Source organism: Pygocentrus nattereri, chromosome 15 (assembly GCF_015220715.1).
Source record: "Pygocentrus nattereri isolate fPygNat1 chromosome 15, fPygNat1.pri, whole genome shotgun sequence".
Taxonomy (NCBI): Eukaryota; Metazoa; Chordata; class Actinopteri; order Characiformes; family Serrasalmidae; genus Pygocentrus; species Pygocentrus nattereri.
Window position 1 is genome coordinate 20,755,154 of NC_051225.1, and position 25,315 is coordinate 20,780,468.

General features: G+C 39.4%; 1 protein-coding gene across 3 annotated transcripts; it reads left to right on the forward strand.

The window, feature by feature from the left end:
* Positions 1-573: 573 nt before the first annotated feature.
* Positions 574-24,509, forward strand: col6a2 (collagen, type VI, alpha 2). Of its 3 annotated transcripts, none has more exons than XM_017699473.2 (28): positions 574-692; positions 8,930-9,018; positions 12,209-12,816; positions 13,398-13,418; positions 13,788-13,853; positions 13,963-14,016; positions 14,253-14,297; positions 14,427-14,453; positions 14,569-14,595; positions 14,699-14,743; positions 14,865-14,918; positions 15,004-15,066; positions 15,170-15,232; positions 15,324-15,377; positions 15,467-15,502; positions 15,598-15,660; positions 15,854-15,916; positions 16,011-16,073; positions 16,276-16,338; positions 17,007-17,057; positions 17,147-17,245; positions 17,377-17,439; positions 17,572-17,607; positions 18,081-18,126; positions 18,228-18,380; positions 18,798-19,253; positions 19,424-19,462; positions 20,101-21,704. In XM_017699473.2, exons 1-28 carry the CDS (start codon positions 631-633, stop codon positions 20,394-20,396), a joined length of 2,805 nt encoding a protein of 934 aa, XP_017554962.1. In that variant the 5' UTR covers positions 574-630; the 3' UTR covers positions 20,397-21,704. The 3 variants fall into 3 exon arrangements, with proteins under 3 accessions (XP_017554962.1, XP_017554960.1, XP_017554961.1); XM_017699471.2 differs by lacking the exon at positions 20,101-21,704 and adding an exon at positions 22,743-24,509 and having other exon boundaries at positions 576-692; XM_017699472.2 differs by lacking the exons at positions 574-692; positions 20,101-21,704 and adding exons at positions 776-1,185; positions 22,743-24,509.
* Positions 24,510-25,315: the final 806 nt, after the last annotated feature.

A 25,315-nucleotide genomic window follows, 5' to 3' on the forward strand; every position in this document is an offset into this window, starting at 1 on the left:
ACTAGCTGCCATGACTTGGCTTCCTCGCCAGGTGGTGTAGCGCTGTATGAAGAGAAGGAGATGCGTGCGGCTTCATGCATGCTGGGCCACGACTTAGTAAGAATGGGATGATTAAGTCGTGGCCATGACTTAGTAGGATGACGGCTTGCTAAGTCGTGGCCACGCATTAGGATCTCATTCCCACACTTAACTAAGTCGCACGTAAAGGTAGCCCGTGTGATCAGAAATAGGCCCGAAGTGTAATTTCGTGCGCGCGTTGATGAGAGTGACTGGTGTGAAATGGGCTTGAGACGGTTTTACAGAGCGAGTCTGAGCATCAGCGCTCAGGACGACTGCGGCTCTGCACATCTGGAGGCTTTCCTTCGAATTCCTGATTGAGAGCAGCTGCACTGACCCAGCATGGCTAATATTCACTGTGTGAAACTCTGGACAGGAGGTCAGCATTCGGTTAAAAAATCAAGCCTAGATTTGAAAGCAAAAAGCTTCTATTTGAGATGAAATGGTTGGTTGGTTCGCTCTTTTTTGTCTGTAATTGAAAACTGCATTAGAACAGGCTCTGAAAAATGAAGTCAGTGGTCACAGCCGCCCACCCAGTCCCTAAATAAATAATTAAATAAAACTGAAGAGCTGATGAAGGTTCATCTTAGCCTGTCCCACATGCGCCCCAGTGGTGGAGGACATCGCTTGAGCAGGTAAGCTAAAGCAGACGTCTTGGGACTTTGGCGAACAACAAGAGGTGTAATTGCGTTTGTGCAGATTTCGGCACTGGAAAACAAAGTTCGACAAACCGTCTGATCTTCAGGCGCACATGCGGGTCTCCGCATGCTGAGCACGCAGCGCTGCCTCTGCCTCTGCCTCTGCGTCTGCCTCTCACCGCGCGGTCTCGTCCACGACAGTGTGGAGGCACAGCGCCGCTGCGTGGATAGACGCGGGAGTGTCCGGCGCTCCGTCCTGCCTGGCGGGCTGAGGGAGGGAGGATTGGAGAGGAGGCGCACAGGGGACTGCAGCAGCGGCTCCACTCCTCACCCACTCCTTCCCTCTTCAAGTTATTCTGCTCTTTTTCATCTTCGTTTTATTTTCACCCCGCGATGAAGGCTTAGGAGAACTTAACGAAATTATTCAGGGCGATCTGTTTCGGAAATCCTGAAGGAGGAGAAGAAGAAGTTGTGACTGGGCGTGGGTGAGGTGAGTCTGAACTTTGGGAGAGTTGGAGCTGCTGGTCTTTTGGTTTTCCGAGGAATGCAGGAGCTGGTCAGACAGTGCTTTGCTCGTTGTGATTATACTGAAGTACTGAATTCGTTTTGCGACGCCTGGCTGTGTTTTTCTAGCAGTGGTCTGTGTGAAGTCTTAGCTGTGGGGGTTCTAAATTACGGTGTGTCATGACGCACTGAACTTGCAAAGCTACGGTTTGGTAAGACGGTTCAAAACTGCTGCACTGAGCACCTAAAATCATGCTCTAAGCTCGAAAATCACGCATGTAAGTTTAACTGTGCGAGCCAAACCAGTGTTTCTGTAGTTTGTTCTCTGCTCTTACACACCCGTTTCAGCCTCACCAGTGTTTGTTCGTGAGCTGATGGGTCGGTTCAGGTGTGTTAAAGCAGGGAAAAGCTGAAATGTACACTGGAGGGCACCAGGGCTGGAAGACACTGGCCTACAGACTATCACTGCTGTGCTGGGGTTGGTTTCTTAAACTTGGCCTTTGCCTAAGATGGACCATGATAAGACCATTCACATTCCTCGAACATAATTGTCAGTTAATCTAGCAGGATTTCTAGAAGGTTTTGAGCATGAGGTTATCTTAGAGCCAAATATGAATCAGCTGTAGTAAAAGGGTCAATACTGATGTCCTTATGACATGGGTCTGCATTATAGTTTGAGTAAAATGTGCTGAAAACGCGACCTTTTTTACATCATGTCTGTATTTTCCAGAGTGTAAAATGTGAAAAAAGATGCAGAAATGACCTCCATAAGACTTACACAGAGAATACACTTCCCTCCAGTTTCAGGTTAAAGATGGTCTAATCCAACAACAAGCTGGTGTGTGAATTATGAAAGAATGTTTTAATGTATTTACTGAAACTTTGAAATAGTGTTCTGACTGCACTAGCATCATTTGCATGTGTTCCTCCCCCTGAGCGCTCAACTACTGTGAAAAGTGATGACGTAAAACGCATCACTACCCCGCAACATTTAAACGAGCGCGGAGCAGTAAAGTAGTCCCAATCAAATTCCAAAATAAAACAATTCTGTTCTTTATCGGGTCTTGCCAGGAGACAAGGGCACATAAAGAGGCTTAGACACTTGAAGTTCATGTCCATAGCGAAGGTTTATTCAGATGAACCCCTCAACAAGCCATGGGCCTGCTGGTGGGCCCAAAGTTATATTGCACACTTCTATAACCTAAGAATAGGTCCATTAGTTTGCATTGTCCCTGTAGTTACTAAATAATAAGAAGTAGTAAACCTGATCATTAAAGGGCTAACTCAGCCCTTTACAAAAAAAAAATCCCATGTTCAACTACAAAATACCATTAACAAAAATAACAACAACAAATGTCCTTTTTAACAGGAGGGGGTCGCCGCATACAGGCGCTATTTTGCATGTCATGCCTCTTGAGCTCCCCTTGAAACCTGTGGCGGACTCCTGCTGGAACATATTGTCTGAAATAATGTTTTTTTGAAAAGCTGTCTCCTGTGTAAGTTTAAGTCAGCAGACTAGTTCAGAATGAACTGTGAGGCCGGGTCTAATCTCAACTCAACTTTACAGAGTATAGGGCTGTTCAGTCAAGCGGCTTTAAATCTGAATAGGAACCCTTTTTAATAGTTTAAGTAAAGTTGTAAGCCTGCTTCTTAAAGGTTTAATCTAGCCGTGGAGCACAAAGGATATGGTACTGACATAGGCCCACTGTGTGAAGGTCCAGAGCGCAGACAAAGGGCGATTCCTTTGCACATGAGGCAATAGTGTGTACTGTTACACAAGTTCAACATCTAAGACTTACACAAGTTCAGTCTTAGATGTTGGTTGCATTTTCTGCTTCTCATGGTCAAACTAACCAACCACGTTCAACAATGTTGAGATCGAGGGATACTTGATTTGCACATTGTCTTTTATTTTTTTCCTTTTTCCATTTCTGATTAATCTGTTCTCGAGAGATCCTTTCAGACTCGTAGTGTTTGACTTCTCACAGTGGAAGGATGGACAGAACCATGTTTTTTTTGGAAGCTTTGGAAGGTTTGATGGTCTAACTTGCATTGTTAGAAGTCTATGTTCTGTTTTGATCTATGTCATTTAAAAATGTAAAACTCCAATTTTGGAAACTGTTTTTTTTTTTTTCATTCTTTGACTTTCCCCTTCCTTATGCAAGTGGATTATTTAGTATCCAATCACCTCAGAACTGAGAAATATCTTCTGAAAAACGAATAACTTGAAATTGATGGCTGTTTTAAACAGAGTTTAAATGGAGAAGGGTGGTCTCCGACTTTTGCTCAGTACTGTATATACATAGAATAAATAAACAGCATTTTTAGCTCCTGAATGGATCTCAGGGATTCTCTGAAAAAATGGCAACACAGCACTGACAGCAGTGATATTTAGCCAATTTTCTAGTCTTTCATTTTAGATGTGGCAGTAATAAGTTGGTATATTATTTCAAATTCATGAACATAAGCTTGCAGTTAAAAGCCATCATGCTCTACCAAAGAAACGGAATGAAATGGTAGAGATCTGCAGTTTCCAATATTTTGTGTATTTGTACACATCTTTGCAAACACTAGGAGTACCTTTTAATGTCACATTTGCTGGGAGTCTGTGGGCCACAGTGAAATTTCTCTTCTGCCTATCAGAGATTATGTGCTAATGTGAGTTGTCCAATTCTCAAAAGTGTATATTGTGATAAACTTGACACAAAAGAGGGTTACCCTCTAGGATATTTTAAAGATCTGGGAGTGAACAAAAATGAACAATCTCAAAAAACCTTAAGCATGTGACAGACAAGCTCTGGTTGCTAGCATAGTGCTAGTGCAGTTCTTAGCTCATAAGAATTTTCTCAGATGTTTTCTGCTCCCTCTTGCTGACCATTCAACTGTAGCACCTCATCCCACTGAAACGCAGACATAATCGTTTTTATATCACTGCGTTCTGCAGATGCAGAATCAAAGCAAGGCATTCAGCTTATATACAAAAGGAAAAAATGTCTAGGATATTTTCATATCACATTTTTTTCATACAAGCCTCAACAGTTGGGACAGTATGTGCAAAAATGCTAATAAATAGAAAGCAGTAATTAGTCATTTGGACTTTTTGGCCTGCATTAAATGGAAAACAGCACAAAAGGACTATTTCATGTTTTGTCTTATGAACTTTGTTATACTCATTGCTATTTTTTGTATATGTAGTTAATTCCAAGTTTGATGCTTGCAACATTTCCAAAAAGGTTGAGACAGGAGTATGTTTACCACTGTTACACGCTACCTTTTAACAACAGTTCATAATTGTTTGGGGACTGATCCAGTTTTTCAAAAGCAGAATTCATTGTCATTCTTCTGTTATAAGTCTCAGGCTTTTTGTAGTTTTTATTTGGAGACAGATCTGGGTTAGGGTTATGATGTGCACAGTGTGGCTTAGAGTCGTCGTGTACACTGCTAATGCGCTAATGCTGCCTTCACAGATGTGCAAGTCACCCATGCCATGGAAACTAATGTACTCCCATACCATAACAGAACCCAGATTTAGAATTTCATGCTGGTAATAATCACCCATGCTGCTTTATAGCCTGGTTAATGTGACATACATTAGTTACCTGGACAGTCTGAAAGGTTGAATTGTCAGACCACAATACATTTTCCACTGTGCATCAGTTCATTTTGGATGAGCTTGAAGCATTTCCAGGTGTTGTTGAGGTAAGACTTGCATGGTAGTATTAACTTGCATTTGTGGGTAGAGTGACAAATGGTGTTTATGTAACAGTTTGTCAAAATATTCTCGAGCCCATGTAATGATTTATATCATAGATTAATTTTTAATGTGATGTCATCTGAGGGGTCAAAGATCACTGGCATTCATTTGTGGATTTTGGCCTTGTCCTTTATGCACAGATTTGTTTTCACATTCCCTTACAGATTCCAGATTCCCATCCCTGGTTTGATGGCATTATGCACCATAGAGGTTGAAATACCTAGTGTTGGACCTTGACCCATCACTGCTCAGTGCTGTTGTGTGTAGCGTTTGTCCTCTGTTGCATCCCTCACTATAGATTTCCAGACCACCTCTGGAAGCAACATCTGAAGAACTGTGCTTTAGGAGCTTCATTAATAGGGTTTCCATGGCCACACAGCTGCACACAAACCTAAGATCACTATGTGCAGTGCCAAGAGTCGGCTGGAGTGGTAAAGCATGCGGCCACTGGAGTCTGGAGCAGTGCGAAGGTGTTCTCTGGACTGTTGAGTTTTTGTGAATGTCAGGAAGAAGCTACCTGTTGGAATGTATAGCAGTAGTAAAGTTTGGTGGAGGAGGGATAAGTCTGTGGCTGTAGTTCAGGGTTTGGGCTCTGCCCTATAGTTCCAATGAAGGGTAATATTGATGTTATAGAACAAAAAATATTTTAGACAATTGTATGCTTCCAACGTTGTGCCAACAGTTTGAGGAAGGCCCTTGCAAGATCAGCATGATCAGACCAGCATGAGCATGTCCCTGTACCCAAAGTGAGGTCCATAAATAGATGGTTTGGTGAGTTTGGTCTAAAAGAACCCCAGTTGCTTGCACAGAACCCTAACCTTAACCCCACTGAACACCTTTGGGGTGAATTGGAATGTCACAAATATTCTTTTGACTGAACTGGCACAAACACACACACACTCCAAAATCTTGTGAAAAACCTTCTTAGAAGAGTGGAGGCTGTTATAGTTGCAAAGAGGGAGTCAACTTCATATTAATCAAAGGGATGTCCAACAACCTTATATGGGTTTGATGGTCAGTTGTCCACATACACATTTTAGTGTATCTTTAGAATCATTGAGGTATTTTAAATATTTGCAATTGAGTTGAAACCCCGTTTAAAAGAACTGAACTCTAATAAATAATGGAAAAAGTAAAGCCAAAGTCATATTGTCAACAATCGAAACTACTACAGGTATTTACAAGTTAATAGCACAAAGTCAGCATTTTGAAAAAGCTGTGTTTAACCTGTCCACATAAAACAACACAATTTCTAAAATCTCCACCCTGGAAGAGTTTTAAAAACCTCCATTTTCAGTGATTGGAGACCAAAAACTCCAGTCCTGGTTTTACGTCATTTACACGTTACACATAATTTATTATGTTATGTGAGCCGCAGAGCAACTGCTAAGTTACTGCCATTTTACCACACAGGAAATCGCTATCAGAAGTGGTATTTTCTGTTTATATATTTTTATATTCTGATAATAACTATATTATTAAACAAACTGACTGTGGGCAAAATTTTCACTGCGTAGTAACAGTAGTAACAATGTTATTTCTCTTTTAGGGTAACAGCCCATACTGTTAAAAGGTTTTAGTAGCACAGGGTCTACACACACAGGTTGTGTGTGTGTGTGTGTGTGTGTGTGTGTGTGTGTGTGTGTGTGTGTGTGTGTGTGTGTGTGTGTGTGTGTGTGTGTATATGTAGATTTTGTGGCTCTAATTCAGCTCAGAACTCCTACAGAAAAGAAGTGAACAAATCATGAGCGACCATGACTCTAACTCATGTTAGAAATGGTATCAGTGTTAACATGTACATTTTCAAAATTGAATTGTTGCTGTTGTTTGTTTGTTTTGTTTTAGGTTGTTTTTTTGTGTCTGTAAAGCTCAGTGTGAAAAAGCCTTGGGCTTTATCGCTTTCTCTAGCACAAATGGAAAATGTCCTAGATATACTGAATGTACCAACATTTAAGGATAGTTTTGTCTCGATTTAGTGATTTTTCAACATGGTTATCATTCTTATCATGCAACCTGCCCCTTATTAACCTTTCACTTTAGTAATCGTGGCAGTTGCTTTTTCTTTCCTTTGCAGACTGATGATCTTAACAACTGTTTCAGTACTAAGCACCTAAATCTGAATCATTTTCTGGGTCTATTTGCCACTAAACAGCTGAGGATGGTGAAAAATATGTGGGACTTTGTACATGCTGACCATTTGTGGAAAATCTGAGACGCTCCTTCCATTAGTATTGTAGAGCTAAGTGGTGCAGTGTAGAGAGCAATGTGAATCACTTACTAGGTTATTTCACATTCAATTTTAAAGCTGTGTTACGTAAAATGTTTTATAAAGGGATGTACAGTATTATGCTTTTGCATTCCTTTAGTGTTGTGTAGCTTTTTGTGCATGTAAACTATCTGAAAAGTTACAAAGCTCAAAGTGCACACAATTTGGAGAAGCTCTCTACCATAGAAACCACTTTACTCAGCTGCCTGAAACGCATCACTGGAATTTCAGCTCCGGTCCCTTATTACAAGATGATGCAAACTCGTAACACAATCCTACACCACATACCACCAAGCTTGTAAAGGTGGATGGTGTCGAACCAAATTGTTCTACCTGACTTTTAGGATTGGACTCTGGCTTAAACTGATGGACAGAACCGATGCCAGAATAGCCACAGCAGTGTAGGGGCAGAGCTTGTAGCATGATGCCATTTGGCGGTAGAACAGTCAGAACACTGTGGGCAAGCTTACCAATCAGAGCTCACTAGGCTCATCTGGCAAGGGGGCTTAAACACGTGGGAGCTCTAACAGAGCATTTCATACAGAAGGTGAATAGAGATATACAGTGTGAGAAAAATAATGTGTTTTTGGAACATGTAAATCTATTTTAGTAGACCCCATCAATAAAATTATGGACATTAGCATATTGGTCTTCTTTAAAACTGATAGAAGTAGCATTACTCAGTAGAAAAAACATGCAAAAATATGCTGCTGGTGCACCGCTGTGAGTCACACTGTAAAGCCTGAAATACTAATTTGAAACCCTGAGTATTATCAGGTTGGACTTTGTGCCAGACCATGTCATAGGCCATAGGACGTATAAACATCTCACTCACAGACTCAAAAAGAAGATCAATGTTTAGATCTCAAATGCAAAATCAACATTATACTGATGAATATATGATGACAAGAGTGGATAATTCACTTAAATCCTCAGAAGACACATCCTTCACCAAGTCAGAGTTCTCTTTGAATATTCTTTTAACACAGTCAGCAGATTCATCCGCTCGGGGAAGGGATCTGAAGAATAACCAACATCATATAATGTTCTTCAGCATGTTACGTGCAAATACACATTTTCACCAAAGAGGTCTCCAAACATCCAAATTGTAGTTTAGCTTTAATAATAAATTCTTTTAATCAATTTGATTGCTTCCAGCTTACTCTGCTTTCAGACTGGAGTGGTGTTAAACAGATTTACAACAAATTTATATTCTGAGGCTATATCAAAGTATCATAAAGTGTGAAGTCAAGTTTGAGATCAGGTCTGTTGATAATCCAAAACTGAGAGGCAATATTGACAACATTTTCTTCAGTGTGCTTCTGTATATTTCTGTTTCTTTGTAGTGTCTTTGTTGCAGAATATAACTTATAACAGTAATCTGAAAGTGAGACCTATAGAGAAAACAAATTAGTTGAGATAACTTGACAATAGAATATTATATTTACTTTATTATATAGTACAACAGGACACTAGCTTCTCACTTTTCTGTTGGCCTTCCTGTGCTTTTGATCATTGCACCCCAGTCTCTTCAATGTAGTGGAAAATTGCAGAATTCTAATGTGATTATACTCATCATATACATATAAAGTGCTACCATGAATGAATCTGAGATAAAATACAGTATAACCCTGTTTTGGATTTGAATTTGGGTTTGAAATGCTGAATGTTTGCAGGATAACAAAACATGTTTTTTTTCTCCCCTGAAAGGAAGAAGAGGAGGATGATGCTGACGAAGGTCATTGCTCTGTGCTTCCTGTATGGAACTGCAGTCTATGGCCAGGTCCCCGCATGCCACGGTGAGTGTCGCTCACCTAATTACTATTTGACTGATTTGTTTATTATATGATGATTTAATGAACCGACTGTCAATCGTAGCGTGACAATGTCACCCTAAAATGCATAAAGAAATACTGTGGGGTCCAAAAGTCTGAGACCACTAGGGCCTGTGCTTCTGTTTTGCATTCTTTTCCATTTTAATACAAAATATTGTTCTGCAAATTGTATTATCAAATGTAAAATACTTGCATACATTTCAGAATTTCTTAGTATTTGGTCTCAATGTGCGCAAAAGCCTCTGATGTCTCTGAGAGTCTTCTAAACACATGCTTCAGTGGAATGGACAAGACTTTTTTAAAAACCCAACCTTTTTTGTACAAAAGCTTTAACATGGTTAGTGTTACATGTATGATGAAATATAAATAGTGACCCAGAAATAGTGCAACATCTTAGAACTTTTACTTGCTTTGCTATGTTGAAAAATGTTGTGTAAATGGAAAAAATCACAGATTTTCAAACTAAAGTCTGTTCATCAGTATACTGTTTTAAAGTGATAATTTTGAGGTTACAGAGCAGGGTTGGGGTTCTTAACCTTTTCACAGTGGGCCCATTTTTGAAAATATTTCACGACCCCATACCCTTTTCTTATACCCTTCCACGTGGGTATTCCCACATGCACCAGTATACACATTACGGAAGTAATGTAAGAATAATCAAATAGTAAGTCTGCTCACTTAATAGGATGAGTGGGCCTGCATTCCTTAACTAGCCACATCTGTAGCCTGCTTCAAGTTTAGCCCTCACCCAAAAGAAATTCAAAGTGGACATTAGTCTGTCGTCTGTGGCCTGCAGGTGGAGCTATTAGGCAGAGATATGTGCACTTATCAAAGTAATTTTCTCTATAATCTTACATAAAATTTTTAAACTAGCACCACACTTGTGACCCCTTCAAGACCCCCCAGGTTAAGAACCCTTGGTGTAAGATGTCTACTTTTATTAGAAGATATTTATGTCTGATGGGGGAACCATATAGGGGCCACAGCCATTTAATTAGCGAGGCACTGACGTAAGATTTATGGGGCGTTGCTGATATTCAGTATTTTTCATGTACGTATCTATTGATATGAATGCAAATGCCAATACTCATATATATTTAAAAAATTGGGACTACATCAACCTGGGTTGATATTTATTTGTATATGTTTCCAAGTACAGTAAAATTTATAAAAAGTTGACATTTTTAGTAAAGTAGCTTTCTGCTCTCCTGGAATACAGTAATTTCATCACCAAATATCAATGAATTATCTAAGCATCTGTCTAATACTGATTTATTTGAAATAACTTTCTGCCTATACTGAAATGATATTAATATCATTGTGCACCCCTGATTTTCATAGAAATTGTGTCAGCAAATCTTTCAAATGTCTTAACTTGTGGGAAATTACATTTTGCAAGTTAAATAATACTTAAATACTTTAATGATATATGATATCATGGCATCATGTTAATGGTGTATGATAGCTTAGTGGCATGTAACATTTAATGCAAGTCACCTGTGTTGCCCGAGCATGCATAGGAATTTTTGTATTTGGTGTGCATTACTGAGTAGTCGGTCTTAATTTACTTAATATTTGATCTGGTATTAAAAAGTACTCTTTTTGAACTTGAGGGTTGCCTATAGACTCCCTGCATACCTGTTGCAGAGCCATGAATTTAAATACTGTTGCATAATCCTAATAACCCCCCACATTTTATTTTATTTTATTTTATTATATTTTATTATTATCCTTATTTTGTTGTAAATAGTCTAGAGATTTAGCTTTAATTTTTATTATTTATAATGTTGATAATGTTTATACTGTTTCCCATTTCTATTACTGAGTGCCTTACTCCTGTTACTCTGCTGCTGCTGTAATACTGTGAATTTCCCCAATGTGGGACTAATAAAGGATTATCTTATCTCTTATCTTATCTTACATCCCAATCCTAAAAAAAGTAGTTAAGCTTAGTACTTGGTTGCGAATCCTTTGTACTCTGTGACTGCCTGAACTCTGTAACCCATGGATGGGTCATTATCTGTCTTTCCTTGTGATGTAGCCATTTCTAGTTTAGTTTTTTTTTTTTTTTCCTTATGGTAAGCCTTTTTTACAAATCTATGCCTACAACCTGGCTAAACAATTTCTCTATGATTCAAAGTATTCTTAAGACATTCACTGTATTGTGCTGTCACATTGATTTTGTATTGGAAAGTTCAGTCTTGTTTTCTTACTGCTTCATGAGGTTCCAGACTGCACAATATGGACATGACATGCAATGTTGGATGCCACGAAGATGATATGAGAAGTGAAAAATTGTTAGAAAAATAGTGCGCCTTTGAAGTACTGATTTTTTTTCTGTGTAAACAGAAAACTAATTAGAATCTAAAAAAATCTACATTTAAAAAGCATTATTTATTATGGTGCAAAATAAAAATAATAAAATACTGCAAATACATCAAAACTGAAAGCACATTTTTGTGCACTCTAGGGCTGAACAAGGACAGAGTTTCAATAGCAATGTTCTTATGAAGCATCAAAAGCTGTTTTAATGCTAATTATGCCCCTTCTAAAGAATTTTTAGCCTATGAAATGTGAGAGAGCCTTCTGCCCAATGACAGCTGAGATAGACTCCAGCACCCCCCACAACCAGAAGGATAAGCGGTTTAGATGATGTGTGTGTGTGTGTGTGTGTGTGTGTGTGGGTGTGGGTGTGGGTGTGTGTGTGTGTGTGTGTGTGTGTGTGTGTGTGTGTGTGTGTGTGTGTGTGTGTGTGTGTGTGAAACATGAGAGTTGACTCTTAAATCTAAAAACATTCAGGATGCTCTGAACACCCTTATGTATTTGTGTTTTCCATCAGGCTACAAACACAAATATTAATGTATGTTTATTTTTAATATTGGCCTACAAAAACAAAAAAAAGCAGTTATGATGATGCAGATTTGTCGTGACAGTAGACAACACTGGACTTGCCCAAGAAACTGTAAAGCCAACAGTCCAGTTAGTTGGGGTCACCCAAAATGAGGTCTCTATATTACTTGAGTAACCACAGTTCAGTATTTATTTATTATTTGTTTTTTATGTTCATGCTATGGGATAGAAATCTAGAATCAGTTTCAAATATCTTGTTGCTTGTTCATTTGTAACTTGTGTCTGTTTGTGTTCTGTTATTCAGAAAAGCCAGAATGTCCCATCGACTTGTACTTCCTCATTGACACATCGGAGACTATTGCTCTTCAGGAGAACCCGCCAGGCAGCTTGGTAGAGAGCATCAAAGATTTCACCATTGCCTTTGCTCAGAAGCTGGAGGACCAGGACTACAGGGGCCTGGTAAAGATCAGCTGGTCTGTTGGTGGCCTCCACTTCTCTATGACGCAGCAGACCATCAGTACCTTAACCAACAAGAATGAGTTCATCCAGAGGGTGCGAGATATCAAGTACTTAGGCAAGGGCACTTTCATAGACTGCGCCATCACCAATATGACTAAAGCAATGCTCAGTGCGCCTTCCAAGCCCAATGCCAAGCGCTTTGCAGTGGTCATAACAGACGGTCATGTGACGGGGAGCCCCTGCGGTAGGATCAAGGTGGCAGCAGAGCGGGCTCGGGATGAATTAATTAAGATGTTTGTCGTAGCGTCATCCAAGAACCTTGACGAAACAGCACTGAGAGAGATTGCCAGTTCTCCAGCTGGAGTTTATCGCAGCAACTACATGGCTGTCAACCTCACAGGTGCACGGCCCATCATTTTAACCAGCACGATTGACCGCATCTATGACGCCATGGTAATGTATCTCTTTGAATGTTGGGTAATGCATCTCTTTGTATGTGCCAGGTCTATCATATGTTTACATCACCACAAACATAATATGATGTGGTTGCCTCACTAAAGTGAGGCAAATACATGTAAAAGAATGTAAAAAAATGCATTTATTGGGACATATATTGAGACAGGTTCTAACTTCGGATGTTGTGCTTTTACACTTTTAGAGAGCACTGTTTGGTAATGTTTTTTCATTTGAGCTCAAGCTGTTTCTGATGTCAGTTGCAAACTAGTAAGTATCAACAGCTAGGATGCAAGAAAGCTAATTAGTGAATTTGACCACACGAGGCTTGTACTGTAATCACTGCATACAGTGAACTAAGACTAATTGTTAATTGCAGTTATTCACATGGTAATTAATTGTCAGCTAAAATTTTGTGATTGTAACAGGAAAGCATTTTATTTTCGCATTTTTTTATATATGTTATATTTGTAATATGTGCTTAATACTGATTGACTACCTGAGCATGTTTGCGTTTTTGTTTCTTTGTGTACAACCTATATGACAACTAACTCTAATAATCTCCCTTTCTCTCTGTACAGCTACATCTAGCTTACCAAGAGGTAAGATACCTCTGCCTCTTTTCTGATTAGCCATCACTGGAGTATCGTATTGTTGCTGTTATACCAAAACTTTTAAATCTCCATAATCTAACTTTTCAGGAGAAGGAAAACTTTTTCTAAAGTGTATGTTAATGTAACAAGTTGTTATTTCAAGTCGATTTCAAGACGATTTCTGTTGGTCCATATGACAAATGTATAGTTTGAAAGATGTTATCAGTCTAAAGAAATGAAACTGACAGAATCTCTGATCAGTATAATTAATAATGGACTATTATTCCGAAGGAGCTCCCTTCAAAGCCATTTTGAATGGATATTGCATGTAGATTATATTTTTTCACCTCTAATCGCCTCTTTTTAATGTTCTGACAGTGCTATAGCCTGAGATGCTTGGAGACACCTGGGCCTGCAGGTCCACCGGGACACCGAGGACAGAAAGTGAGTCTGGACTCCATCAAGCAGTTTTTTTAAGTTATGCCTGATGGCAACATTACTGCTGTTTTGCTCTGTTCGCTTTGACTTCACTGATTCTATATGCTGTTTGCAGGGTGCCAAAGGAGATAATGGTGAACCTGGTCTTAAAGGTGATAGAGGCCGTCAGGTGAGTACAAATTAAATGCTGCTTTCATTGGCGGGACTCACATATTCATATTGTATAACCTCAGCGAGAGTTTTACAACACAGTAAACCAGCAAACTGTTCAACTGACAGCATTAATTGCAGCATTATGTAGGTCAGAGGATGTTAATTCCATAGAGAACATGACAAAAAGATGAGCTGTTAAGCTGACTTTAAACCATAGGTGGACAATTTATTTTTCTCTCTCTTTATTTGCAGGGTGACCCTGGTATTGAGGGTCCCATTGGTCATCCTGGATCAAAAGTAAGTCTTTCATGTTGGGCACCATTTTTCAACCAGATGTCTTTCCAAGTTATAACATTTTTCCTGATACACTCCTGACTGTCAATTTGTGTTTTAATTTTGTTTTATTTGTTATTTCTGTCATTTTAGGGAGAACCTGGTTACAAAGGTGAAAAGGTGAGGTTCATCCTAAATATAACCTATAAAGATAACTACATGACATGAAACACATGAACTGCACCTCAAGCAGAAATTCAGCACTGAGTAAACATTTTTTTCTTTTAACTCGTAGGGAGAGATTGGCACACAAGGAAGGAAGGTAAGGTCATATGTCTTTCTGTCTTTGTATGGCATTTATTTAATACAACACGTCAAATAATTTGGTTATGAATTGGTGCTTTTATGTTGTATTCTATTGCTAGGGAGTGGCAGGGCTGTCTGGACGCAACGGCACAGATGGTCAGAAGGTGAGAAGGGCCATTTAATACATTTTGATGTGGACATTGAATCTTGTTGTAATCTTCAGTTTAGTTAAAATCCTCTGGTTACTTCTGGCTAATTCAAGTTCAAATGTAATCTGTTCTGCAGGGAAAGTTTGGTCGCATCGGCGCCCCCGGCTGCAAAGGTGATCAAGGTGACAAGGTATGTGTGTGATGCATTATATCTAAGCGGACACATAACAGTAACTTCAACAAGTGTATTAACAGATGGTCCATTCATTTGACAGGGTCCTGACGGTTATCCTGGAGATGTAGGAGACACTGGGCTGCCAGGAGGTGCCGGAGAGAAGGTATGTTGATTCTACAGAGAAAATATAACTACCATCATATGCATGTGGTTTAATTTCTTGCATTTTTGATTTGTAGTGATTTTAAACAACTCTTTGTTTCCAGGGAGATCCAGGTCGCCCAGGTAGACCAGGACCCCTCGGCCCAAATGGAGACCCTGGTCCTAAGGTACATTCTGGGGGGAAAAAAATCTAGTTCAAACCAGTGAATGTTAACATTTCTGATTTGATGTGTTATTGACTGTCTTATGCCCCTTCAGGGTGAGAGAGGAAGTCCAGGAACACCTGGTCTCCCAGGGCAGAAGGGCTCTGCAGTCAGTATTTAATTTTTGTTTCTTTAGTTTTTTTTCTATTGCCTTTTTTATGTTTTTTGATCTCAAAAAATCTTTAACCTATTTTACAGGGAACACCAGGAGGCCCTGGCCCTAATGGCGACTCTGTAAGTGAAAACTTATTGTGAATTTATTTGAACTATGCTGTACTGTGCTGTTATGTAGATTTAAATGTAGTTCACATTTGCTGTTGTATTGATAGGGAAGAAGAGGAGACTTTGGACCAAAGGGAAGCCAGGGACCACCTGGGCAAAAGGGAGACAAGGTACATCCCATTCCCATTGGCTTCTTTAGAATGTATATGATATATGTATATATGTGGCAGAATGTATATGATATATGTTTAAAACAGAATCTGACTGGTTTTCTGTTAAAAAATATGAGGAATCGAGACTATTGACCAATGGTCAGTTCTATTGAAATGAAAGCATGGTGTGAATGACTGATGTGTATTTCAGGGTGAACCAGGTTCTGAAGGTTTGAGAGGGCTTCCAGGTGAAGTTGGCAACAAAGGAACCAAGGTAATTTTCTTCAAACCCAAGATGTTTGCAAGACATTATTATTCATTCTTCTTGGATGAATCCAGGACCAAAATATATACATTCATATATTTAGGGAGACCCAGGACTTCCAGGACCAAGAGGCCCACCAGGAGCTCCAGGAGAGCCTGGAAGAAATGTAAGATAACATTTCGATGCAGTTTTCAGTATAACAAAAAATACTTGTTTGATAGTGCCAATAAAATACTGAATATTAATAGTAAATCGTAGTAAATGGTTATTACTGTTGGTTAGTTTTTCTGCTTTTGGTTGTAGTGTTTTATGTTGATCTTAAATCAGCCTTTAAAAATGCAGAAGACATACCTTCTTTGTGGTAACAGGGTAGTCGTGGTGACCCCGGCGATTCAGGCTTCAGAGGTGACCCAGGACCCCCAGGACCAAAAGTATGTTCCAACCATGTCCAACATACAACTTGATTTCAATCTCAAATGAATTATAGGCTAAGTAAGATCCACCACTTGAGCAAACAAAGTATTGAGCCTTGGACAGAATTCCACTCCATAAACATTTTTGGGGCGTCACACATAATTCTGTCTGTACTTAAGGCAGAAAACAGTAAACAATAGTGAACATTAGAATTATAAAAAAGAAAAGCCATTTTAAGTGGTCACTACCGTTTGCTAGCTATCTGAAGAACTACTTTCAATGTCCAGTTAGTAAGTTTGGAGGAAGGACCTAAACTAGAGGAGCGTTCCTTGTTATTCTAAACTCTTTTCACTTTTTTGATGGACTGCTCTTATGGAAGTTGCCTTTTCTTGAGGGATTTGTTGCCTTTTATGGAACAAAGAGGAAAAAGGTGATCTGCCAGTTCTCCATACAGGTGGATTGTCTAAAAATAAGTCACAAATTGTGTGAATTCTTGGTGTGATGTATTGTACCCAAAGGGATGTAGTTGCAATTTTTTTATTATTGTGATTTTTTAAGGCACTGTAGTGTGAAAATAATGCATAGTATTAGACCAAGATTGTACTGATTATGGTGAGCATACTGAGTACATGCTTAGCTTGTTTCTGTCAGATCCATGTTCAAGTTAGTGTGTCTCATGTTACAGGGTGACCCAGGCAGAGTAGGATTCAGCTACCCTGGAGCAAGAGGACCAACGGTACTGTGACTGTCCTTTGGTTCAGCATGTGAAGTTTAATTTATACGGAGACGCATTTCTCAGTCATTAAAATTTGTAACCTCTCACAGGGAGACAGAGGAGATAAAGGTAGACCTGGACCCAGAGGGAGCAGAGGAGATTGTGGACAGAAAGGAGAGCCAGGCCAGAAAGGACCTCCGGGAGAGCCTGTGAGTAAATCTGTTACATTTCTTTCCTGTTGTCAAAAGATCAAGAACTGACCTCTACAGTGCACCACATATGTAGAAGTGGACTATGAATTTAGATGGTTGATGAAGACTTTGGTTGTTCTCTGTGTCAGGGAGAGGCTGGACCTCAAGGGGAGCCTGGACCAAGGGGGCCAAGAGGAGACCCAGGAAGAGACGTGAGTATAGCAGCTGTTCAGACAGTATAAGATCAGACATTTGTATGTTGTCTAAGTGTCTAAGTAGGATGTAAGGTTAGTGAGGATACTTTGAGTTTCTACTTTGTATCAACTGATCCTTCTTTTCATCAGGGTGATCCTGGTCCAGAGGGAGATGCTGGCCTCACAGTAAGTGTCGGAATCTTTTTAGTTACCTTTTTAGATATTTAAAGCAGCGGTTCAGTTTTATGGTACTATGAAACTCTTGAGTGTGGTGCCACACTTCAGTTCCTCACTTTCATAACTGCATAACTTGTATTTTAGGTTCACAGTACAGATGATGACCTAAAGAACTGTATTTGAAAAACATTTTGTGAGTGTGAATAACCTTTGCAAGGTTTAAGTAACCTTCAAACAAGGTTTTATATCAATTTAAAGGTTCTTCTTAGAGCTATGACATTAGGGGAGGTTCTTCAAACTTTAAAATGATTCTTCACACTCTTCTCATTTACAGAACTCTGTATAGAACCATCCAATGAAAGGTTTTCAAGGAAGCAAAGTGATTTTTCTGTCATCATGCAGATTTCTTGGTACTATCTTAAGATGAATCACTGAATAATAAGCCGAGTCTTCAAGAAATTAACTTCTTTACTTCTCCCCAGGACTGCGATATCATGAACTACATCCGAGAGACCTGTGGGTGTTGTGGTGAGTGACCAATGACCTGTCAAGTCACAGAAAATGAACTGTACGATTACATTGTTTGGATTTCTGCAACTTACTCTCTGTTTCTTCCCTCTGTGTTTCAGACTGTGAGAAGAGGTGTGGAGCTCTGGACATTGTATTTGTGATTGACAGCTCAGAGAGTGTGGGGCTGACCAACTTCACCCTGGAGAAGAATTTTGTTATCAACACCATCAACAGATTGGGTTCTATAGCCAAGGACCCTAGCTCAGAGACAGGTGAGGAAAGTTTAGTACTGTACCAAACATAATCCAACATAGTTTATTAAATAAATGAATTAATCCTATGCTTGACAGGTGTAAAATAGAACCTGCCACTCTCTCTCATATGTTTTGTTAACTATATTCTGAAAGTCAATATTTGCTTTCCTCTCAAGTGTCTTTAAGAGATCATTGACGACGTCTCCTATTACAGCAATATTTGGATTGACTTTACAGGAGTCTCACATAGATAACTCTGCCAAAAGGGCAATTGCTTTTGTCACTCTCTAAACCAGGGGGCTTATTCTAGTGAAATGTAAAAAAACAATAAAGAACAGAAACTGTATGTTGTGTGAAATGTTATCCAAACAAATGGGGGATATTGTGTGTTTTTCGGTTCTCAGTGCCAACTAGTTGTAATCTTTTGCCTTGCAGGAACACGAGTTGGTGTTGTCCAGTACAGTCACAGTGGAACTTTCCAGGCCATTCGTCTTAATGACTCCAAGATCGATTCACTGTCAGCTTTCAAAGATGCTGTGAAGCAGCTGGAGTGGATTGCTGGTGGCACGTGGACTCCATCCGCTCTGAAATTTGCCTATGACAACCTGATCCGTGACAGTCGACGTGCCAAGGCTAAAGTAACTGTGGTGGTCATCACGGATGGTCGCTTTGATCCCAGAGATGATGACTCTCTGCTCACATACCTGTGCACAGACAGCGACATCGATGTGAGTGCCATCGGTATTGGAGACATGTTTGAACAGCAAGAAGAGAACGAGAGTCTGAAGTCCATCGCCTGTCAGAAGGATGGAAGAGTGATGGGCATGAGACGCTTTGCGGACCTGGTGGCAGAGGAATTCATTGACCGGATTGAGACTGTGCTTTGCCCAGGTACTAGGACCATGTGTATAAGTCCCTCTCTTCTATAATGTGTGCCTGCTACACTTAAAGAAATTTTGTTTTTGTCCATGTATATAAATCAGTCCACTTCTATTACTTTTCTATATACTTTTATAATGTGTGCCTATTCACACGTTTTGTTCTTTCTTTTTGTGTTTTAGACCCAGTGATTGTCTGCCCTGACCTTCCATGTAAATCTGGTAAGATTCAAGTTATTTATGACTGGCTTTTTGAACAAAAGAAAATCTGCTTTAAAAAAATCAGTGCTGGTTGGAGTCATACCAAGAAACCCTGTCTTTTAAGTGCATCGCTGGAATTAACAGTTCACATTCCGAATGGTAGATTATTCTTTCCATTATCAACATGAAACACATACTAATCGCCTTTTTCTCATGACTTAAAGTAGTGACGTCACATGCATATCTTTACCTCCTTTTTACCTGACTTAAAAATCTAAAAGAACTAAAATCTCCTTCAGTGGTCAGATAGTAGTACAGAAGCCATGATTTGCCATTAATCACAGCAAGCGGGCTAACATTAAAGTAACAAATGAGAATGCTATAAGAAGCCTCATATCTTGTCCTGCCTGAGCAGAATAATCCAGCTGTTTTTTTTTAATCATCATAAAAATATAACATTTCCAAGCATCAGAAATGCATTAAAATTAGCATATCAAGGTGATGCAGGTGCCAGACCCCTAAAAAATCTGATGAGTAGCTGTTTTAAAAATAGCAGCTTTGCTCAAACTTCAAACCGTTATCAATCTAAGCATAGCTTGCACTGTGCTCAGTGGGCGCTCGGAGACCCCTAAAACTATTGTCTCACCGCTCACTTGCAGATGTGGAGTCCCAGTGGAATGGGTATCCCTTACACGGACCCCTTGCAGAGGAAGGGACGGACAACCCTGTCCCAAGCACTGTACCGAGCGTCTCAAACTTAATCAGCTCTCTACAGGAGGCCAAGCACCCTGATAGCTACAGCAAGGCTGTAGCCACAATGGCCTACACAGCCCAGAGAGCCAAGTTTGCCAACGGACCAGAGAGACAGCAGTGGACTGATCTGTTCATTGACTCTTTCAGAGTTGTCTATGGCGACATCATGGGCGACCCTAACAAAGCCTTGGGGTTGTGTTAGGGAGCTGATTTGGCTGAACTGGGCAGTTAAACAATGGCTATGACTTTATATTATTAATGGCCTCGCTGTTGGTCTATGTATGAGAGAAAAAAGAATAACAACTAAAATATCTAAAAGCTAGCTGGTCTAAGCATGATTATAACATTATGACACTTTAGTTGTAGTCATATCCTAATGTGATAGCTAACATCGTTCTGAAAGGGCTATATTCGTGGCCAAAGGTTGATGACTAACATGTAATGGCCAGTTGGATGACCACTACTAAGCATGGCAATTTGCTAACCTGCTTTTTTTTTGACTTGGAGGAGACCATAAGTGAGATGGAAACCTCTTCCTTCTGACCTCAGTTCCTGCTGCTTTTTGAGATTTTTTCACATTAGGCTCTTTAACCTATGTACTTGAAAAAGCCCAAGAGGTAGAATGAAAGCATCCTGACTGACTGTGAGACACTTTGCTTGCGCGATACAGTCTTATTAACCTGGGCTAAGCTGCTTGAAAACTTAAGATATAGGAGATCACATTCATTTTGGTTCTGATCTTATAGGAACCTTAATGCAGAGAGACCCATAGCTATGAATAATCAGCTGTGAAAAAGACAGTGACCACACAAATGCAAAGTGCCTGTATGTGTTCCATCTATGTTGATCCATGATGTTTTTTCTATTAATGCGATACAGTTTTGCACTTTTCACACTGCTAAGCCCCAGCATTTCTTTAGCATTCACAGTGCATCAGATGAAATGCAAAATGCATCCATGATATGGTAAAGAGATTAGATGTGCTGTTGATCTGGTGTCATCAGTATCTAATTAATCTCTATTAATGCTACTTCAAAGGATTACATAAGTCCTTAAATTGTAGCTAATTAAGCATTAAATACATGTCCATTTGTAGCTAGTTCTAGATTCTAAAACATAAAGTGTAGAAGTGGAACAGTGTACTCTTTTAAGTCTGTTCTTTATGTAGGCTTCAGTTAGACACTTTAAATATTAAGGGAGGATAGCTAGTTCACTGTGATTAAACTATTAATACCCAACATTATTTATTCATGAACAAAAGGAGTAAGTAATTGAAACAGTGAAAATTAAGAAAAAAAGGGGTTTCACATGATTTCAGTTTGAGCGTTTAAGTGAGAATGTCTGTAATGCCGATTAAAGTTAACATGGCTATCATATTTTATGTAATAGTGTTGTATATTAGGAATGTGCAATGAAAAGTAAAGAACTTTAAGACTGCAATAAATATGCACAAGCTAAAGGGCATTATAGCTATTTTGTATCAAATAAACTTATCTGGCAACCAATGTGATACTGATTATGTTTTTTTTGTCTATTTTGAATCACTTCTTTGACTTGACTAGTTTTTCAGGAACATTATCCAAGTCATAAACTACATTCTGAGATATAGAGCATTAAACAAACATTTATGTTTGAACGACCATATCATACATTTGTTCTTACATTTTATTTTTTCATCTTTCATGTTCTCTTAACATTTGTGTGGTTAATGTAGCAGAATGGTCATTTATCCATGACCATTTTTTTGCTCCTCAGAATTAAACTAGGTTTTTTTGTTACTTTGCCTATAAGGCTGAAATATATAAATTAGCTCTGTTCTTATTGGTTGCCCTGCATGTGCTTAATTCAAAACAGTATCCAGGGCTGAAACCCCCCTTATAACTTCACTAAACTGCTGTAAGCTGAATAGGCAGATGTTGGTAAATGTGATGGTTTTGGTGAAATTGCAAAAATAGTAAATACAAAATGGGCATTTTGCAGCTTAGTTTTCACCAGTGAGTCACCAAAATGAAAAATCCTGCCCTAAACCAAAATCAACATTCAAGACACACCTGGCATTTTTTTAATTTGACATTTTATTTATGATTTTGAATAACTGTACTAAGCATTAAAAACGAAAAAGGTACTAAGGAAAATATACTTATATACTTTCTACAGGATAAACACAAGCTGTCATTAAATAAATGTACTAACAGTAGTACATTATTATTATTATTAATATTAAGAATATTTTACTATTATTACAGCTACAGAAAGTTTTAGGTTTACATTTTGTTCTAGTCTTATTTGATCTTTTTTTTTTTTTATTTATTTTTTTTCTGTTTTGGATGAAATGCTTTATGGACCCTCTAATACGAAAGCCAGGGTGAAAAACTATGGGGCCAAAATTGATGTTGTTTAAAGGTTTAATCCTGTTTTAATCCTGCTACTTTTTTTTTCTGTGGATTGGACGTACCGTAGCAGTACTGTTCAGGAATAACTTTGGATAATGTAAATGTGCTATATGAGGTCATTCTTAATTGTTAAGCTGTGTATTTGTCTCCTACAGAGCCAGCAGTGGCCGGTTGTATCCAGCGGCCAGTTGATCTTGTGTTCTTACTGGATGGCTCGGAGCGCATGGGTCAGGAGAACTTCCGCCGTGCACGCGAGTTTGTGGAGAAGGTGGCTCAGCGTCTGACCTTGGCTCGCAGTGACCGCGATGACAGGAACACCCGTGTGGCTTTGCTGCAGTACGGTGATGAGAACAGTCAGGAAGTGGCTTTCCAGCTCACACACAATTTCACCATTATCTCTGATGGCCTAGCGAAAATTAGGTACCTGGATTCAGCCTCCAACGTGGGCAGTGCCATTATCTACGCCGTCAACAACATCTTGATGAGTGGAACCAGCCGACTGGCCCGCCGAAATGCTGAAATCTCCTTCGTCTTCATTACTGATGGCGTCACCAGCAATAAAAATCTGGAGGAGGGCATCAGCGCCATGCGCAGGATGGAGGGCGTTCCCACAGTGATCGCCATGGGCAGCGATGTTGACCAAGAGGTGCTGACGAAGCTCGCACTGGGAGACCAGTCCGCTGTTTTCAAGGGACAGGATTTCACCCATCTGTTCACACCCAGCTTCTTTGAGCGTTTCATCCGATGGATCTGCTGAAAGTGGGAATGGATCTTAAGCTCATACTAATGGAGGGGAGGAATTGGTGTGTTATTGGAGTCAGCTTGGTCATTAGGGTCATTAGCAATTTGAAGCAATTTCATTTATAGCAGAAGTGGGTGGCTTTCATGAGTATTCTTGGATTTCGGTTTCCTGACCCTGCAGGTTAAGTAGAAAGAGTGATTTGTGGGTTGCATCCTAATCATCAAGTTCATTCCATAATGTTCCAGTGGACTTGGGCTAAAGGGGTAGGAAGACACTAAAAAAATTAAAAGATAAACACTTCAAAGATTATTTACTGAATGTTTAACTTTTTGATAAAGTTGCCATTGTAAGGTTTTCTTTTTATTTCTCTTTTTTTTTTTTAAAGAAGAGGGCTTTACCTGAATTGTTTTGTATTCACACTAAGGTGCTAAACCAGAGCAAGACTGGAGTTTTTTCCTGTATGTCTTTGAAAGAAGTTGTAATAAGTTGTCGCATACCAGCTGATATTATTTTAATTCAGGGTTAAATGAAGCCATTTAGATGAAAACACATATCGCATATCTCAGTCATAGATACATAGTTGCCTCAGTATGTTGCACTAGATCAGGGAGTCTCAGTTCCGGTCCTTGGGTGCAGCACAAGTTAGTGCCTTGCTCAAAAACACCTGATTTAAGGTATCACTCATTGTTTTGATTACCAGATTTAGATGGTGTTTTAGAGCAATGAAAGCAGCAAACTGTACCGAACCCCAGAGTTGAGCAGCCCTGTCCCAGCCTTAATGATACAGATAAACTGAAGTAGTCTTTATTTACTTCATACCTGATACAGGGACCCAGTCACACCACAGCTTTTACTCCAGTCACTGGGACAGATCAAAATCACCATCACAGGTGCACTCTTGCTTTGATACATGCTTATAAGAAGGTAGTAAAGTGTCTGTATTAAATGAAGTATTAAAAGTATGTTCACATACATTCACTATAAAAGAAAGGATGACCACAATTGAAACGTTGTTTCTGAGTCTTTAAAGAGCACTGTAATCAGATGTAGTCAGTACATTCTAGGATGCCATGATGATGACATGAGTATTTTGACATGATGTAGGACACCTGAAGGATGAACCCCATTATATTTGTCAACTTCAGTGTTAGTACAATAAAACCAGCTGTGGTAAACTACACTTTTGCTTTGCTGTCATTGTTGTCAAAACCCACACAACATAAAATGACGATGAACCATGAAACAGCACTTTTTTCTCAGATTGGCGTATTACTTTTTACAGTGAAACAAAACAGTTCTTAAAAAAATTGCTGTTTCCCATTAGAGATAAGTTCATAATCTTATCCTAACTGCAGATAAGAAACAGAAATATCCTAACTAGACACAACAGACACAATTACCTAAATTCTGTCCTAACTTTAAGACAAGCCCAGAGGTGTCTTAAACAGCTGGATAGTCTACTTTATATATACTGTCAATATAGCATCAATCTGGGGATCTGCGCCCCTGGCCCGACTTGCACAGCGCATGCACACCACCGTCACACATGCGTAGAAAACATTACTTTCACCAGCACTATGCAATCGGCACCACATTTATTTAAGCATTTATGGCCGTTTAAAAGTGTAGTTAAGCTGTAATATAACGGCTATATTTTTCAGCATTTTTACTTAACCTGTAGCATGAACGCCGCTGGGCAAAATTTCTATTTCCTATGTACTGTGCCTTTAAACACCTGTCCAGGGTGTATCCTGCCTTTCACCCAATGACTACGGATAGGCTCCAGCCCCCCTGCGCGACCCAGAAGGATAAGCGGATTAGAAGTTGTGTGTGTGTGTGTGTGTGTGTGTGTGTGTGTGCCTTTAAACAGTGCAGTTAATATCTGAGTATTCTGAGATATTAACTGCACAGTCTACTAACTATACAGTCTACTATTGGGTATGATTTCAGGACCCATGCAGTGCACTGTCTAGGGAATTAGGAACA

Excerpts from the sequence above, each read along its gene's own strand:
- col6a2 (XM_017699471.2), top strand. The coding sequence starts at position 631 with ATGAAGGTTCATCTTAGCCTGTCCCACATGCGCCCCAGTGGTGGAGGA. Across the intron at positions 9,019-12,208 it reads CCAGGTCCCCGCATGCCACG|AAAAGCCAGAATGTCCCATC; the intron begins GTGAGTGTCGCT and ends TCTGTTATTCAG. Across the intron at positions 17,246-17,376 it reads AAGGACCTCCGGGAGAGCCT|GGAGAGGCTGGACCTCAAGG; the intron begins GTGAGTAAATCT and ends TCTCTGTGTCAG.